The sequence below is a fragment of the Zootoca vivipara genome, chromosome 4 (genome assembly GCF_965207765.1).
Source record: "Zootoca vivipara chromosome 4, rZooViv2.hap1.1, whole genome shotgun sequence".
Lineage (NCBI taxonomy): Eukaryota > Metazoa > Chordata > Lepidosauria > Squamata > Lacertidae > Zootoca > Zootoca vivipara.
Window position 1 is genome coordinate 36,507,959 of NC_142587.1, and position 16,294 is coordinate 36,524,252.

The following is a 16,294-nucleotide window of genomic DNA, read 5'->3' on the forward strand; positions in this document are numbered from 1 at the left end:
TCTTGCAGGCAAGAGAAAAGAAAGTTGGGCTATGGATGAAAATCCCTATGAAACGTCCTGTGATGTTTCTTCATTTTTTTTAAAATGGCTGCTCCAAAACCAAAATAAGACAAATGATTTTATTTTTTCTGATACTTTAACAGCATCAGATGTAATCCTATGAGCGCAGAATCTTCTCAATGAAATAGTACAGTATTAAGTGGGATTGCCAATTATACTCTCCTGTTTTGCACCAGTTTTGTTTAAACTCATATGCCTTCTCTCAACTGCATGGGAACGGTAGGAAGCTGGGATCCCACATAGCTGGCTTATGTGTGAGTAATCCAGCCACATGGGTGGGGACCAAGTGTGTGGGCTTTCCCCACAAAATAAGTGCTGATCCAAGACCTTGGGGCACCATGAGCCAGGAGCCAGCTTCGCCTGCTGAACAGCAGCCCGAAGCAGAAGAAGGCAGAGTGACTCCACCTGCAGCTGATCAGCCTTCAAGGACACAGAGGAGAAGGAGCTGATGAGAACCAGCTGGCTTCAGCCTTCTTAAGCACAGCTTCCAGCAGCAGTCAGATGCTGGTAACAATGTTTGTAGTTCCTGGCCTACCTTGCTGCTACTTGCTCATCTTGACCCCTGAACCCATGATCATTGGATTACCTGACCCCTGGACCATCGGACCACGTGGAATGCTGTTTGCCCAACTCTAGGACTCAACCTGATTTTAGAGGTTGACTCTGCCTCCAGGCAAGTACATTTCAGAGACTCTTCTGGTTGGTTGGCTGGCCGCTCCCACTCCACCAATTGTGCATGCTGTTGCTCAGTAACAAAACTATGACATGGAGAGCTAATTCAATGGTGGGGGGGGGCATACTATGGGCATTGCCAGTGTAGTTCAGCCATGTGGGAGCTGATCACTGATAAGCAGCTAATGATGGCCTCAAAAAATAAAAATGGGGCACCACTTCAAGTCAACCTCATTTCTAGCATTTAAGATTTAGCAGTCTAATTTCTTAAGACTTTTTTAATGGCATGGGTGTTGTTTTTCTTGAAGAGTTCACTCTGAAGTATGACATAATTCTAACCTCCCTCTCTGCAGGCAGGGCTTTGTGGACTGGCAGAAACACTACCAGATCTCTAGTAGAGCTGTTCATGTCAGGCACAATGGAAGGTTGTGGGGAGAGGATGATTCGGCTCAATCAGGATCAGTTGTGGTACCAGCTCCAGGCTGGCACAGCAATGAGCCCTAGATTGGGCCAGAGGCCTGGCTTAAGTGCAGGTTTGCATGCTCATAATAAGAGATCATTTAGAATAATGAGAATTTGATTCTCCTAGAACAACATTATATGAAACTGATGAGGCCTGAGTCACACAATTGGAGCTGTTTGGTTGAGAGTGCGAGAGCATCTACTTTGATTAAATCCAGGCAGGACTGGGCAAGATCTCTGCCATTCACCACAGACAATATTGAACCAGATGGACTTGGTAGAAGTTCCTACCATCACAAAGTCAGCAACAGTTCGTTTTCAAAATATTATTACTAGATTTGGTCATATTGAAACATTTCCTCAGTGCAGCAGAAGGAATAGAGAGTTGAACCAGAGTAAGTCGTATTTTTTATGATTAAACATTCCAAAAAATTAATGGATTTCACCTCTCCGCCCCCACCCAATGGCTGTGTTCTCAGACTTTTAAATGAAGTTTTGAGTTGACAGAATGAGATGCTGGTGGACTCTAAACCTCATAGGATCTGAGAACGAAGGGAACCAAACACTTTTTGGGTCATGGCCTGAATCCTGCAACCTTTAGAGACTTGCCTGACTGAGGAAAGAAAACAAGGCAACCTCATAAGAGAACTATAAATACCACAGGAGTTCGCCATGACCGACATGATGATAAGGAATGCCAGTTTGAAGAATGATTAACCATGTATTGTAGGTGTGCTGCTGCCAGGAAAAATGTCTGAGCTTCATAAATCCTGTTATTATACTTGGCTCGGCTAAATTATATGCACTTCATTGGAAAAGCAATAATAGGTGACTAGCTGCTTGCTCTCCCTCTGGCATGGGCTTGCTGAGCAGCCTCACGGACATTGTACAGAGTGCATCTGTGATGCAAGTGTCCAGGAATGTGTTGCAAAGCTGTTATTAAACGTTTTCCTTATTTTTCAAGTTGAGAATTCATGACTCAGAGATAATTCCTTAACACAATTGATTTAGAGAGGTGAGGAGAAATCCTGCATAATCCATCTTCCCTGGGAGCTGACACATGCAGGATTCATTTGCTTGGCATGTGAATGAATCCACAGGCATCTCTGGTCGGTTCTAGGATCCCTTAATCCCAGTGAAAGAGCAGTACATTCGGAAGCAGTACATTCGGGAGTTCACTGTGATGGCATGCTCCAAAGGAGAATAAAAAAAATGCAGGTGGCTGTGTTGATCCTAAGAGTAGCAGTCAGTAGTAGCACAGGAGCAGCAGCAGGAACGGCAGATTGGTTCTGCTGCTGCACCTGTAGCATGCCAACCTGTCCCCTTCCCATCTCAGTTACTGGTAGTGATCTCTGCTCTTGGGAAGCCAAGTAAGGAATGCTGCCCCCTCTGGCTTCACCCTGCCAGTTTCTACTGAATGCTAGATATCTCTACCCACCAGAGATATCTATCTACATGTACACACAGCTAATACCCAATTGATTAGGAATCAGCTGACACTTATAGTGTAGTAACCTGCGCATGCTCAGACTTGGCTATTAAGAACTGGGTTCACATCCCTGATCATTCATGAAGTTCACCGGCTGGCCTTGGGCCATTTGCTCTTCGAGTCTAGCCTACCTCACAAGGTTGTTAGGAGGATATTGTGAGGTTAGCCACATTTGTGTGTGTCACCCCGAACTCAGCGGGGGCCATGTAGGATACAAATGTGGACAACATCAAATTAACACAGCATGGTTCCTCACACATGCTGGTGACGCTCATTCTGAACTGTTAAAAACAGATTTGTAGGGCAATGGTGTTACTTCCCAACATATATGTAATGTAAAGAACAGACACCATTGTGTCTTTTAATATAGTGGAGGAAAGGCAAGGCAAATTGATGAATACATCCTGTTTATTACAACTCCCCAACATCGCAACCTCAGCAAAGCTGTTTCTTCTTCTTCTTTTTAAAGATTTCAAACTCATTTTTGCCCCACATGGTAGGTTAGAGTTTATTTCTTTATTTTTCTTATCAGAAAATTCTTGTCAATCATTTTGTTGAAAATAAATAAACTTGGACTGAATTTTATTTAGTCTGTCTCCAGCTCTCAGGTGGTTTTGGTTTACACTGTGCTTTAACTGCATATATCTTGTTTCATCATAATGACATACTTTAAAGATAAATCTACCTTCTAGATTTTCTAAGTCATTCCTTAGAAAACCTGAAGAGCTTCACTCATGTATCGCAGTCTAAGGTAGGGTTTCTTACACCACACAATTCACAATCCATATTCCACTGTGTTCCTTAAAATGTTTTCTTTGCCCCCTTTAAGTAAGGTAAAGGAGCCCTGGACGGTTAAGTCCAGTCAAAGGTGACTATGGGGTTGTGGTGCTCATCTTGCTTCAGGCTGAGGGAGTCGGTGTTCGTTCAAAAACAGCTTTCCGGGTCATGTGGCCAGCATGACTAAACTGCTTCTGGCACAACGGGACTCCGTTAGGAGTGCCAGAGCGCACGGAAACACCGTTTACCTTCCTGCCGCAGCAGTACCGTGTTTCTCATATTATAAGACATGTCTTATATTTATTTTTTCCTCAAAAAAACACACTATGGCTTATTTTCAAGGGATGTCTTATTTTTTTCCTCCTCCTCCTGCCGCGGCCAGCATTGCTGCTGCGCCTATCACTGTGTCTTATTTTCGGGGTATGGCTTATATTCCTTGAATGCTTAAAAATCCTGCTATGGCTTATTTTATGGGTATGTCTTAAAATATGAGAAACAGGGTACCTATTTATCTACTTGCACTGGTGTGCTTTCGAACTGCTAGGTTGGCAGGAGCTGGGACAGAGGAGTGGGTGGCACTGTGGTCTAAACCACTGAACCTCTTTAGCTTGCTGATCAGAAGGTTGGCAGTTCGAATCTGCGCAATGGAGTGAGCTCCCCTTTAAGTATATATTATATGCCAGCATAGCAGTTTGTAACATTCTCAATGCTGAACTGGATGTGAGCTGAACTAGTTGCCTTTGTAAAGGGATGAATGTGAACCAGAATTTGTTCCTTTTCGGACGCATTGAACTTGAAGGAGAACTGGTCCCTTTTTAAAAATGAACTTTCTAAGCTCTGGAAATCAGTTGTGTGGAAGCAAATCATAAGGTCATGCACACTCTTACTGCATGGGCGTAGCCAGGATTTTTGTTAGGAGGGAGAGAACTGATGCGATTTGTCAGTTAAGCATTTCTATTGTTTTACTTAATCTGGCGCGGGGGGGGGGGGAGCTGCTCCCCTGTCTCCCCTCTTGGCTACACCCATGTCTTACTGTCTCTTCATTAGAATCATAGAGTTGGAAGAGACCACAAGGGCCATCCAGTCCAACCCCCTGCCAAGCAGGAAACACCATCAAAGCATTCTTGACATATGCCTGTCAAGCCTCTGCTTAAAGACCTCCAAAGAAGGAGACTCCACCACACTCCTTGGTAGCAAATTCCACTGCAGAACAGCTCTTACTGTCAGGAACTTCTTCCTAATGTTTAGGTGGAATCTTCTTTCTTGTAGTTTGAATCCATTGCTCCGTGTCCGCTTCTCTGGAGGAGCAGAAAACAACCTTTCTCCCTCCTCTATATGGGATCCTTTTATATATTTGAACATGGCTATCATATCACCCCTTAGCCTTCTCTTCTCCAGGCTAAACATACGCAGCTCCCTAAGTCGTTCCTCGTAAGGCATCATTTCCAGGCCTTTGACCATTTTGGTTGCGCTCTTCTGGACACGTTCCAGCTTCTCACTACAGTATCCTTCTTGAACTGTGGTGCCCAGAACTGGACACAGTACTCCAGGTGAGGTCTGACCAGAGCAGAATTCAGTGGTACTATTACTTCCCTTGATCTAGATGCTATACTCCTATTGATGCAGCCCAGAATTGCATTGGCTTTTTTAGCTGCTGCATCACACTGTTGACTCATGTCAAGTTTGTGGTCTACCAAGACTCCTAGATCCTTTTCACATGTACTGCTTTCAAGCCAGGTGTCTCCCATCCTGTATTTGTGCCTTTCATTTTTTTTGCCCGTGTAGTACTTTACATTTCTCCTTGTTAAAATTCATCTTGTTTGCTTTGGCCCAGTTGTCTAATCTGTTAAGGTCATTTGAAGTGTGATCCTGTCCTCTGGGGTATTAACCACCCCTCCCAATTTGGTGTCATCTGCAAACTTGCTCAGGATGCCCTTAAGCCCATCATCCAAGTCATTGATAAAGATGTTGAATAAGACTGGGCCCAAGACAGAATCCTGTGGCACCCCACTAGTCACTACTCTCCAGGATGAGGAGGAGCCATTGGGTTCGGTCAGTCAGCCAGTTACAAATCCACTGAATGGTAGCATTGTCTAGCCCGCATTTTACCAGCTTAGAATCATATAGTTGGAAGAGACCACAAGGGCCATCCAGTCCAACCCCCTGCCAAGCAGGAAACACCATCAAAGCATTCTTGACATATGGCTGTCAAGCCTCTGCTTAAAGACCTCCAAAGAAGGAGACTCCACCACACTTCTTTACAAGAATATCATGGGGCACCTTGTCAAAGGCCTTGCTGAAATCAAGATAGGCTACACCCACAGAGTTCCCTTCATCTACCAGGCTTGTAATTTTGTCAAAAAATGAGATCAGATTAGTCTGACATGACTTATTTTTCAGAAACCCATGCTGATTTTTAGTGATCACAGCATTTCTTTCTAGGTGCTCACAGACCGTTTGCTTAATGTTCTGCTCTAGAATCTTTCCTGGTATTGATGTCAGGCTGACTGGGCGGTAATTGTTTGGGTCCTCTCTTTCCCCCTTTTTGAAAACAGGGACAACATTTGCCCTCCTCCAGCCTGCTGGAACTTCGCGTGTTCTCCAGGAATTTTCAAAGATTATTGCCAGTGGTTCTGAAATCACCTCTGCCAGTTCTTTTAATACTCTTGGATGTACAGTAGTTCATTTGGCCCTGGAGACTTGAATACAGTGGTACCTCTACTTACAAATAACTCTACTTATGAATTTTTCTACTTACAAATGGAGCTCAGTCCGCCATCTTGGATGTGGTTTAAATAGGATTTTTTCTACTTACAAATTTTTAGATAGGGTTGCTTCGACTTACGAATTTTTTCTCCCAATGCATTCCTATGGGATTCGACTTACAATTTTTTTTGACTTACAAATGTGTGTTCGGAACGCATTAAATTCGTAAGTAGAGGTACCACTGTACATCTAAACTAGCCAAGTATTCTTGTACTACCTCCTCACTTATTCTGGGCTGTGTTTCCCCTGCTGAATCATCTGTTCCATATTCTTCAGGTCGGGCATTGTTTTCTTTTTTGGAGAAGACTGAGGCAAAGAAGGCATTGAGGAGTTCTGCCCTTTCTATGTCCCCTGTTTGCATTTCACCATCTTCTCCTCTAAGTGACCCCACTGTTTCCTTGTTCTTCCTTTTGCTACGGACATACCCATAAAAGCCCTTTTTGTTGCTTTTAACCTCTCTAGCAAGCCCGGGTTCATTCTGTGCTTTAGCTTTTCTGACTTTGTCTCTACATGTGCTGGCTATGTTTGAATTCCTCTCTAGTGATTTCCCCCTTTTACCATTTTTTTGTACATATCCCTTTTAAATCTTAACTCAGTGAAAAGTTCTTTAGATAGCTACCCTGGCTTCTTTAGGCACCTTCCATGTTTCCGTCTCATTGGTATTGCCTGAAGTGCTTTTAATATCTCCCTTTTAACAAACTCCCAACTATCATGAACTTTTTAGTATTTCTGTCCATGGGATCTCACCCAGAGTTTCCCTAAGTTTTCTGAAGTCGACTCTTCAGTTGTGTATTGCGCCAACTCTTCCACTGCTGCTCCTGTGTTGGAGGAGGGATGCCTGAGATGGTGGAGACACCTACCAGATGCCCCCAGGCCTCCTTCATGAGCAGAACGTGCAGAATTCTGGCTTACAGGAGCAGCCTATGGGGATTCTGTGGGCTTTTCCTCTGTGTAAAACATGGGCAGGGAGAGTTGGCATGGGACACAAGTGTGTGTGAGGCAACAGTGCGCAGCTCCACTGTCTCCTAACAATTGAGATCATGAAGAGAGACTGCCCAAAAGAGGGTCAGAGCACCACTTTATAGCTACTACCTCAAGCAATATGAAACCAGGCTCACTATTACATTGACACTGACTAGCATATAATGATGGGGAAATAAGAAACTTCCCAGCCCTGCCCAAAGCTGTATCTGGCTTTGGTCTAGTAATCATCTTTGTACAAAACACATCAGGCACTTACTGTCAGGTTGATATAATGGTGCAGCTCTTTGAATTCCCCCCCCCCCCCAGCAGATTTAATCTGTGGGAGACACTTGCATTAATCAATGGTGATTGGTTAATTCAGAAAGGTTGACTAGGTGAATGCTGGCTGCATTCTCAAAAGACACGCTAGGATAGTTATGTGAGCCCCCCCCCCAAATGCTATTTCCGACATTTGCCAAGGATGGTGTCAGGAGGGTTCAAGACAACACAGAGGGTAGGGCTTGATTTGACCCCAGGGCTAGCCTCATAATCTATTTCAGAGCCACAATTTGGCTTGCTGGAACATATGGAGTAAGTGACTCTGATCATATAGAGCACATTTTCCTGGCCACAGACTAACCCTAATGATTCTGTTTTGGTTATGAGGAAGAGTTTCACTTCATAACAACCCCGTGAGGTAGGTCAGGCTGAGAGTTAGTGATTGGTCCAAGGGTTAACCAGTGAACTTCATGGCTGAACAGAGATTTGAGTCTCTGGGGCTACTACACCTCATTGCTTCTCACATACCCTCCAACATTCCTTTGATGAAACTAGGAACGTCTTGAATAAAAATAAATTAATAATAATACCCTATATATCTGGCAGGGTTTCCCCAGCCACTCTGGGCATCTTCCAACACATGTAAAAACATAATAAAACATCAAACTATTAAAAACTTCCCAATAAGGGTTGCCTTCAGATGTCTTCTAAAGGGTGTATAGTTACTTCCTTGGCTTGGGGGTAGCATAACTCCACACACACTAACATTTCTGTGATGAAAATAGGGACATCCTAAGGAAAAGCTGGACATTCCAGGATCAAATCAGAAACGATGGCGGCTTCTGTGAATCCAGGACTGTCCCTGGAATATAGGGACGCTTGGAGGGTCTCCTCTCATAGCAAAGTGTCTGCTGCCCTCCATCTGAATATAGGGATTGGAAGAAGTCCAGATCTCCGTGAGGTGGTGAGGCTTTCCCACAAAGTGGAACTATTCAATTTGGCAAGATTTGGCAAAGGCAGTTCACACTGAGTGCTTTCGAGCAGGGCCTAGAATGTTCCATTCATTCGCACTCAGCCCACCCTGTTGCTAAGTTCTTGCAGATCTTGCCAAGGGAAGTGAAAGAGGCCTGGTGAGAAGATGACCTCTTCAGCCCAGGGCTTTCTATAAAGCATATAGGGACCTGTCTGCAGACCTTTGGGGTACAATTATGAAATCAGTCATTGAGCCAGAACAGTGGGGCTGCTTCTCTGCTGTTCTTTAAAAATGCCATGTGATCTCTAATGGATACAAGCAGTTGGGACCTCAGGATCCCATTCAAATCCCCTCCCTCCCCACAAAAAAGGCAATTTGGTTCGGTGATTATAGAATTCATTAATGCATGAGAACACACATAAAAGGAGACACCCTGTGCAAGAATCTACAGAATTATTTCCAAATCCCTGTATCAAATGAATTCTGTTACTTTAGCTGACAAGTGCCATCTTGCATTGTTCATTTAAATAAAAATGAACAGTATTTCTCCCCCTTAATAATAATAAAAAGCTCTGCCTACCAGGATTAGTTTTTACAATGTTTTAAAAATGCATTTGTACGATTTACATTGAGGTTCAGTTTGTGCCACAATAGGGGTGGTGTCTTGGTGTCTGTAGCAATGAGAATGTTCCATTCATTCGCACTCTGCCCACCCTGTTGCTAAGTTCTTGCAGATCATACATAGTGCCATCGAACTCAAAAGACTCTTAATTGCTTTGGGAAATTCCTTTCCGAAATGGAAGAATCAAGAAATATACACAAAAACAAACTTTTATTGTGCTTTCGCCCAGTCACGGATATTCCCATAAATGCAATGTGGCTTTCAGCAGAGAAATGCTCAGTCACTTTTAGGAAAGTGGGGGTAACAAAATGCGTATGTCAGTTAAGATAACATACTGGTAAACAAATTATTTATGTTAGGAGAAATTTCTTTGTAAAAAGGGGGGCATGTTAATAAAATTTGCATACAAATTTGTGTATCTTAGGAGTAATTTGCACTAAAATGCTGTATTTTCATAAGGCTTTTTTTTTTTAAAAAGGTGGTTCTTATTGATGGATTTTCATAGGTAACAAGAGTACATGCATCTCTGTCTTCAATTCATAGTCCTTTCTACAGGTCAGTTACATTTGGTGTGAAGCATTGATGTCATAGTCATTATGAGATGGGGGGGGAGGGAGAAAGAAGGGTGTAATTATTTCTCATTCTTCTGCTTAGTGTATGTGCAGAGTTTTTGCGTCAGTGTTGCAGGAACCGGTTCTTTATTTATCTGTTTTGCTTTGTTTGCTGTGCCATAGGTTGGAGAGCCCGGAGCATGGTTGGTTGTATTTAGTTGATTTCAGTGAATTTTGTTTGTGTGTGAGAGGGGGGGTATGGGGGGGTTGTTGGGTCAGATTAGCCATATCAATTTGTATGCTGTTGGAGTGTTCATGTTGCTGTCTTGTTGGGCTGTTTATGTGAAGCCATACCCAGGGTGAAGGCATCCTCTCTTTCTTGTCCCCATGTTAGTTTCAGTTTGTTGGTTAGCTTTTCTCATAGGGCTGTATCTCAGAACATTGGCACAGGAGGGCCAGATGCACTTTTCCATGGACAAATCTCCCCAGCTTCCGTCCTTTTACCTATATTCATGTATGGGGGAAGAGGAACAGAGCTGCAATTGGGTGTTGGAAATCAACTTGAATGGAGAACCCCCTTCTCACTCTGTTCTACCAGGATGCGTGACTGGAGAGCAAAATTTACCTCTTGTCGGATGAGACAACAACAATCCGTAAAGAGGAGAGTGGTTCAGAGACCGATGCGTGTCATTCCCTCATAGCTAACCACTGAGCATTCCCAAATCTTTGGCATTTAGGGGAACTGCTTGCAGCCCACACAGCAAGATTGCTTAGCCATGCATCAGCTCTGGTGGTTTTTTTTGTTCTTGTTTTTAAAAAGCAAAACTAACAATTGATAAGCAGATGCTATTTGGAGGGGAATGCTGGTGTTCATATTGCAGAGTGGGGCTTATGTTTACGTGGATTTTTAGTTTTTGGAATGTCAAGATGAGCAGTCTGGGCCCCTTCCCTACTTACACCAATGTAAATCAAGAATAATTGCTTTGAAGCAAGGGCGGCTGGAATCCCGGCTTGAGCGAGACGGAACTCAAGCCCTGGGGGGAACAGGCATTCCTACCCCACTGGTTTTGTGCAGTTTAGGATTTCAAACACATCCCCAAGCATTGATTTTAGGAATGCAGGGTAGGCTCAGGCAAGAAAGCAACAGATGGATTCATCTGTGCAGGCTTGCTTATGACCGGGGGAGGGGGGGAGGGCGGGCAGGCAAGACACCCAGCTATTGGGGAGATGCAAGCTTCCACCTGCCATCTAATTGTGAGCTGTCTCTCACAGCATTTCACCCCTTTTTGCCCTCTCATAAAGTGCTCTCTCACAAAGACATTTTTATTAATACCACTGTCATGCACATGACAGGAGCAGAGAGCTGAAAGACATTCCCGCAGCATAATAAAATTATCCCTTCTTGGGGGATTAAAGGGGGGGGAATGAGTGGTCACATCTCTACCACAGCTACCCTCCTTGTGGAAAAAACAGTCAGGAACTTGGTCAACTTAAACATACCTGCATAGAAGACGGCGACGCACACCATTTACTGTATCTTGCTCACAGACATGATAATGTCCGTATGGGGTATTAGTTAGCGATGGACAACGTCCAAAGAACAGCACATTCAACCTCCCAAGTGACTAGGGAATAGCATATACAACAGCAGTAGACAGCCTTGGTTTTTCCTAGGCTAATGGCAGTGGAGTTAGCAGCAGTTGCTCAGTCTGCATGAAGGAATATAATCTCTAGCCTTCTCTGTTCCCTTCAAAGTTTAATAATTTAGTTCGGGAAGTTAGATCCTGTTTTCCAGTTGCAATAATGGTGTTGGGGGGCGGGGGGAAACTGTCGGGTTTACTAAAACAGAAGAGACATTCTTTGGGGGAAGGAACTATTGTTCCACTCTCTACAATATATTGTTAAATAGGAATGTGGAACCTCTGCATTATTTTCAGTGAGGCAGGCTTTTTACAGTTTCAGGAAGCAAAAAAAAAAGGGGGGGGCTCGTAAGCTAAGCTCAGGCCTAACACACCCTATTCAAGTTCCCAGTTTTATTTACATCTGGCATTCTCTTTCCTTTGGCTTTTTTGCATAGAGTTCACAAAGTGCCGTAGAACCTTGGGAATCAATTTAAAACAGATGCTGTTCAGTGCAACAGCAATATGCATGTTGCTTAGAAGCAAATCCTACTGTGTTCAGTGGCTTACAACCCAGTAAATGTTTTTTTATTTATTTTAAGGATTGCAACCTTGAGAGAGCATGATCAGCCTCATCCCAACCAAGTCTGCATGCATGGCCCCTTCACCTCAGTCCAACAAGTCTGGCTGCATGGGGAAAGCCCTTAGTAAAACACTGAACTCTTCAGACCAGATATTCAAGATGAAATGTCTTTTAAGGAGCTGTTTGTGCAAGCCCTGGATATTTATTTGGATTTTTGAATGCATAAAAACAGCTGGTTTGATGAATTCTTCCCATAGCAGTTCAAATGATGCCATTAAGAGTTTCTCTTCCACCTACATTTGAACTTAACACACACACACACACACACACACACACACGAGCCTAAATTTGTAGCTAGCTGATCTGTGCAATAGACATTGCTACATGACACACTAATTTCATACAAAGTTTCGTTAAAGGAATGTAATTGTTTAAATGTAGTGCTGCAATATAAATCTCACTGTACAATGTACAATTGCCATTAAAAGTGGGCCATGTTTCTTTAAAAAAAAAATCCTAGACAAGTAAAGTTAAAACTTAATTATGGCTTCATTGTAAAAGATACCAATGCAAACTATTTTTACAGCATATACCCATGTTCTTATACAATAAGTCCTCTTGAGTTCACTGGGACTCGCTCCCAGATGGGCATAGGATAGCAGTCTTAATTAGTTTAATGTCTGTAGATGCAGTGAAGTGAAGTAATATGCACTTTCTGACACTCCCCCCAACACAGAGATTAGCGCACAGACTAATGTTCTTCACATTTCTACAAAGATCTGCAGAGAATTCCAAGCATTACAGCATTTTACCAAGAACATTAGATTAGGGAAATGATGAACATCATGTCTTATTTTTATTTGCCTATCGCTTTAAATGAGGTCTTGCTTCAAACCTTTTATTCTCTGCCCTGTTACCCAGACTATTTTTAAAAACGAAACACTCCTCGAATTGATTTCACATGTGCCACATGAATCATTTTGGAGTACTGTTAGGGGTGCCTGTATAAGAAACAGAAATTGACTTTTAAATGTTCTCATGTGAGGTGTTTAAATCAGTTGATGCCCAGTCAGGAACTTCCATTTAAAATCACACTCAGTCTTCTTGTGTTTGTGTCATCCCACCTGTGGATGGATGTGTTATAGAGAAAGCATATCTTTCATCTTCCCCGCACGAGAAAAGCTTTGTCGATTTTTATACATGCCTTGCTTTTTTTTTTAAATTACCATGCTTACCTGTGCTGACGTGCATGTACATGTTTTTACACAAACATCTATACGGCTATTGAAATGGACAAGGCTTTTATGCCCACATATCCATTTAACTGAAGACCCACGACAGTGGAGCAGATGGATGGGGTACTGAAGAAAGGGAAGTTACACACTGAATTGTGTGTGTGTGTGTTTTAGTACAGGTGGAAAAGCAGGAGGAGAAAAAGCACAGGGTCAGAAAAAATATGTGATTTCATTTCCACTACATTCAAATAAGCCCTGGCAATGTGACTCCTGTGACATTGCTGCTCAATGTATAGCAGGAGTAGACAGAGCCCTAGGCCCCTTCAAGCATCCAACGCAATGATACACCCAAGTGCAGCCTCTTTCTTTCCTGGCACTGTTTACAAACAGATACCTCTGCTATTTTTATTGATACACTATATAACATAATAAAACAAAATGCTCACATTTAAGTTTTTAATCAGGTGTACATAGCCCATCTGCAGCACTGTATATGTGGGTGCTCCCGGTACCTTTCAAATGATGTGAATCCACATCAGTACCACCAGAACTTGACCTTCAAGTGGTACTTTTATATATATATATATATATATACTTAAAATGCAGCCAGACCTCTCTCAACTGTCCTGGTTATCTGAGACAAAAAAGAATCAAATGTACATATCCTTAAAAAGTGACAAAGGTGAAACATCAGTAGGAAAGGAAATCGCGATCCATAACTTTGACTGCTGGTTGATTTAGAATGCTGACATTTCTCGATGTAGAAGTTAATGTGCTCCAAGTGAAGAGGTGTTTCATGTCATAAAAGTGGCACTTACGAAAGTACCGTAGGGGGAAAAAACGGAAGCCATTCGTAGTGCATCCTTCCTCTCAAATAATTCCAACTTGTTCTCTCTTTTATAAAATCAAAATACGGGGAATGGCTAATAAAATCTTTGTGATAGAGCCCTTAATGTGCAAAACCAAGTCATTCTTATGAGGTGCCCAAATGCAAATATCCAAATTAGGGTTCCTTTTCTTTCTTTCTTTTAATATATAAATAATTTATAAATTTTCCTGAAAGAGACTAAATACAAAAGCATTCTGAGAAATTATTAAAGCCTTCTCTTGTCTTCAATACAAAACAAACAGTAAAGACTGAAGAGGTCATCCCATTATTCTCAGTCCTGGCTTGAAGCATTTAGGGTCGCTTTTGTATGAAATGCGTTTGTTAATATATTTTTTCCAGTCATAATTCGGTGGGAAGTATACATGAGGGATACTGGACATTCATCATCCATCTCTGTTGGGCAACAATCATGGCATATGCTCAGTGGAATCTAAGTGGTCTGGGATGGGAAGCCCCGTTATTATTGTCAAACACTTATTCCAGACAGTGAACGTTGGGCACACAGGCTGTGCAAATGTAATGTCAAATGTGTAAAGATGCAGGGAGTTCAAAGCATCATAAAAGGCCAAGGAACCATTGTCATAGTCCAACAAAATCCCAACACGGCGAAGGTGGGGTGCAGGCTCTATCTGAATTTCTTTGCTGTTATGCCTCACCACCCATGTATTATTACAGCGGCAAAGAACCCAAGAGGCAGAATTCTTCCCGATCCATTCGTGTTTTGGTGCCGACTTATAAGAAATGCCAATGGCATACCTGCAAAACAAATGAGCTTTGAGAAAATGCACTCTCCATTTCATGCAGTCTTATGCACTTTAACCTACTGTGCTCTGCAGTAACATGCATGCCTCTTTCTGTTTGTGCCTTTCGTACTCTCATGAGCTGAAGGCTAACCAAAACATCAACACGTATTTAATTAATGTTCTTCCTTACAATCTGAAAGACAGGTCATGCACATCTTACTGCCCCCAAAATTATTTGCTGTAACAATGCAATTGCATAGGATATTTGTTTTCCTGGTAATATTTTGTGATCCTCCTTAGAAACCAGCGATGGCCAGACAGCATGCTGCTTGGCTCACAAATTCTTCAGGGCACTAGCCCCCCTACCCCAAGGATTGCAATGAAGACTTATCTCAGGGAAGGGAGTGGGGAGATACCCTGTTTCTCATATTTTAAGACATACCCATAAAATAAGCCATAGCAGGATTTTTAAGCATTCAAGGAATATAAGCCATACCCCGAAAATAAGACATAGTGATAGGCACAGCAGCAATGCCGACCGCGGCAGGAGGAGGAGGAAAAAAATAAGACATCCCTTGAAAATAAGCCATAGTGTATTTTTTTGAGGAAAAATTAAATATAAGACATGTCTTATAATATGAGAAACACGGTACTAGGTGGTGGAGGGTCTCTGCTATCTTAAAGAAGTTGGCTGATAGGAGGCAAACAACATATCTTTGCACCCAGATCTCCCACTGGACCACAAATCCCATGATTCCTGGCCAGGAAATGAGATGCAAAGCATTTGTTGCAACTATAGGGAGATGTATGCAGTTGCATTGGCAACTACATGCTTGGAGTGTCATGGGCGTCCAGGTGTATGATGTGGGTGCAGCGCAATCAGGAACATTTAAATCCATGTGCTTCTGGAATGGGGCCAGGACCTTCCAGATAATAAGCTGTAGAGCAATCTCCACTGCTGTTCCAGTCCAGAATCTGTTTGAGGTAGAAGCCTGATCCACCCTTGTCTTTGCAGGCCATGCCAGAATAAGCTGGGAGTCTATGGACAGAGATGGTTTTGCAGTTACCTTTGGTCAAGTATAGTCTTTTAGGTGCTGAATATTACTTATTACGTTTTCTGATAACCACCAACGATTTTGGGGGCAGGCAGGGAGATTAAATAATGGTTTAATGTTTATTATTATTTTCCTACCATAGTTATTTCTTCGCTTAAGAAAATGCAGTCAATCTCGAGCTTCTATTAATTACAAAAATGAAGGAAAACATGCGTTGTACTTACCATGTGCTCCCGCTGATAACCACCTCCCAGTAATGCCGTCCACTGTCAATAAATACATTGCCCGCTACCCCGTAGCTCCCTTGGCTGGTAAAGCGCTCAGGTGTGTGGCTCTTTTTAGAAGAGGTTTCATCACGCTCCACTGTCAAGTTGTCATGAGATACTTTCAGCTTCCTGTGGGCAGACTTGGGATCCAGTTTAAATGGCTGGCCTTGATTTGTAGCAAGAGAAAAGACTGAATGAGTGCTGCATCCTGAAGACTGTTTATTGCAGAAGATTAGATTTAGCTGCTGGTGATCTGTGAGTGATGTCCTTGTGTTTAAATAAATGACTGC

General features: G+C 42.6%; 1 protein-coding gene across 6 annotated transcripts in view; it reads right to left on the bottom strand.

The window, feature by feature from the left end:
• Positions 1-13,413: 13,413 nt before the first annotated feature.
• MID1 (midline 1) overlaps positions 13,414-16,294 on the bottom strand; it is a 205,073-nt gene continuing 202,192 nt past the window's right edge. For all 6 annotated transcript variants that reach the window (XM_035114514.3, XM_035114515.3, XM_088667717.1 and 3 more), the window contains exons 9-10: positions 15,963-16,170; positions 13,414-14,696 (exon numbers count right to left, since the gene is read on the bottom strand). In XM_035114514.3, the coding sequence (XP_034970405.1) occupies positions 14,348-14,696; positions 15,963-16,170 (557 nt within the window). In that variant the 3' untranslated portion in view covers positions 13,414-14,347. The remainder of the gene's footprint in view (positions 14,697-15,962; positions 16,171-16,294) is intronic.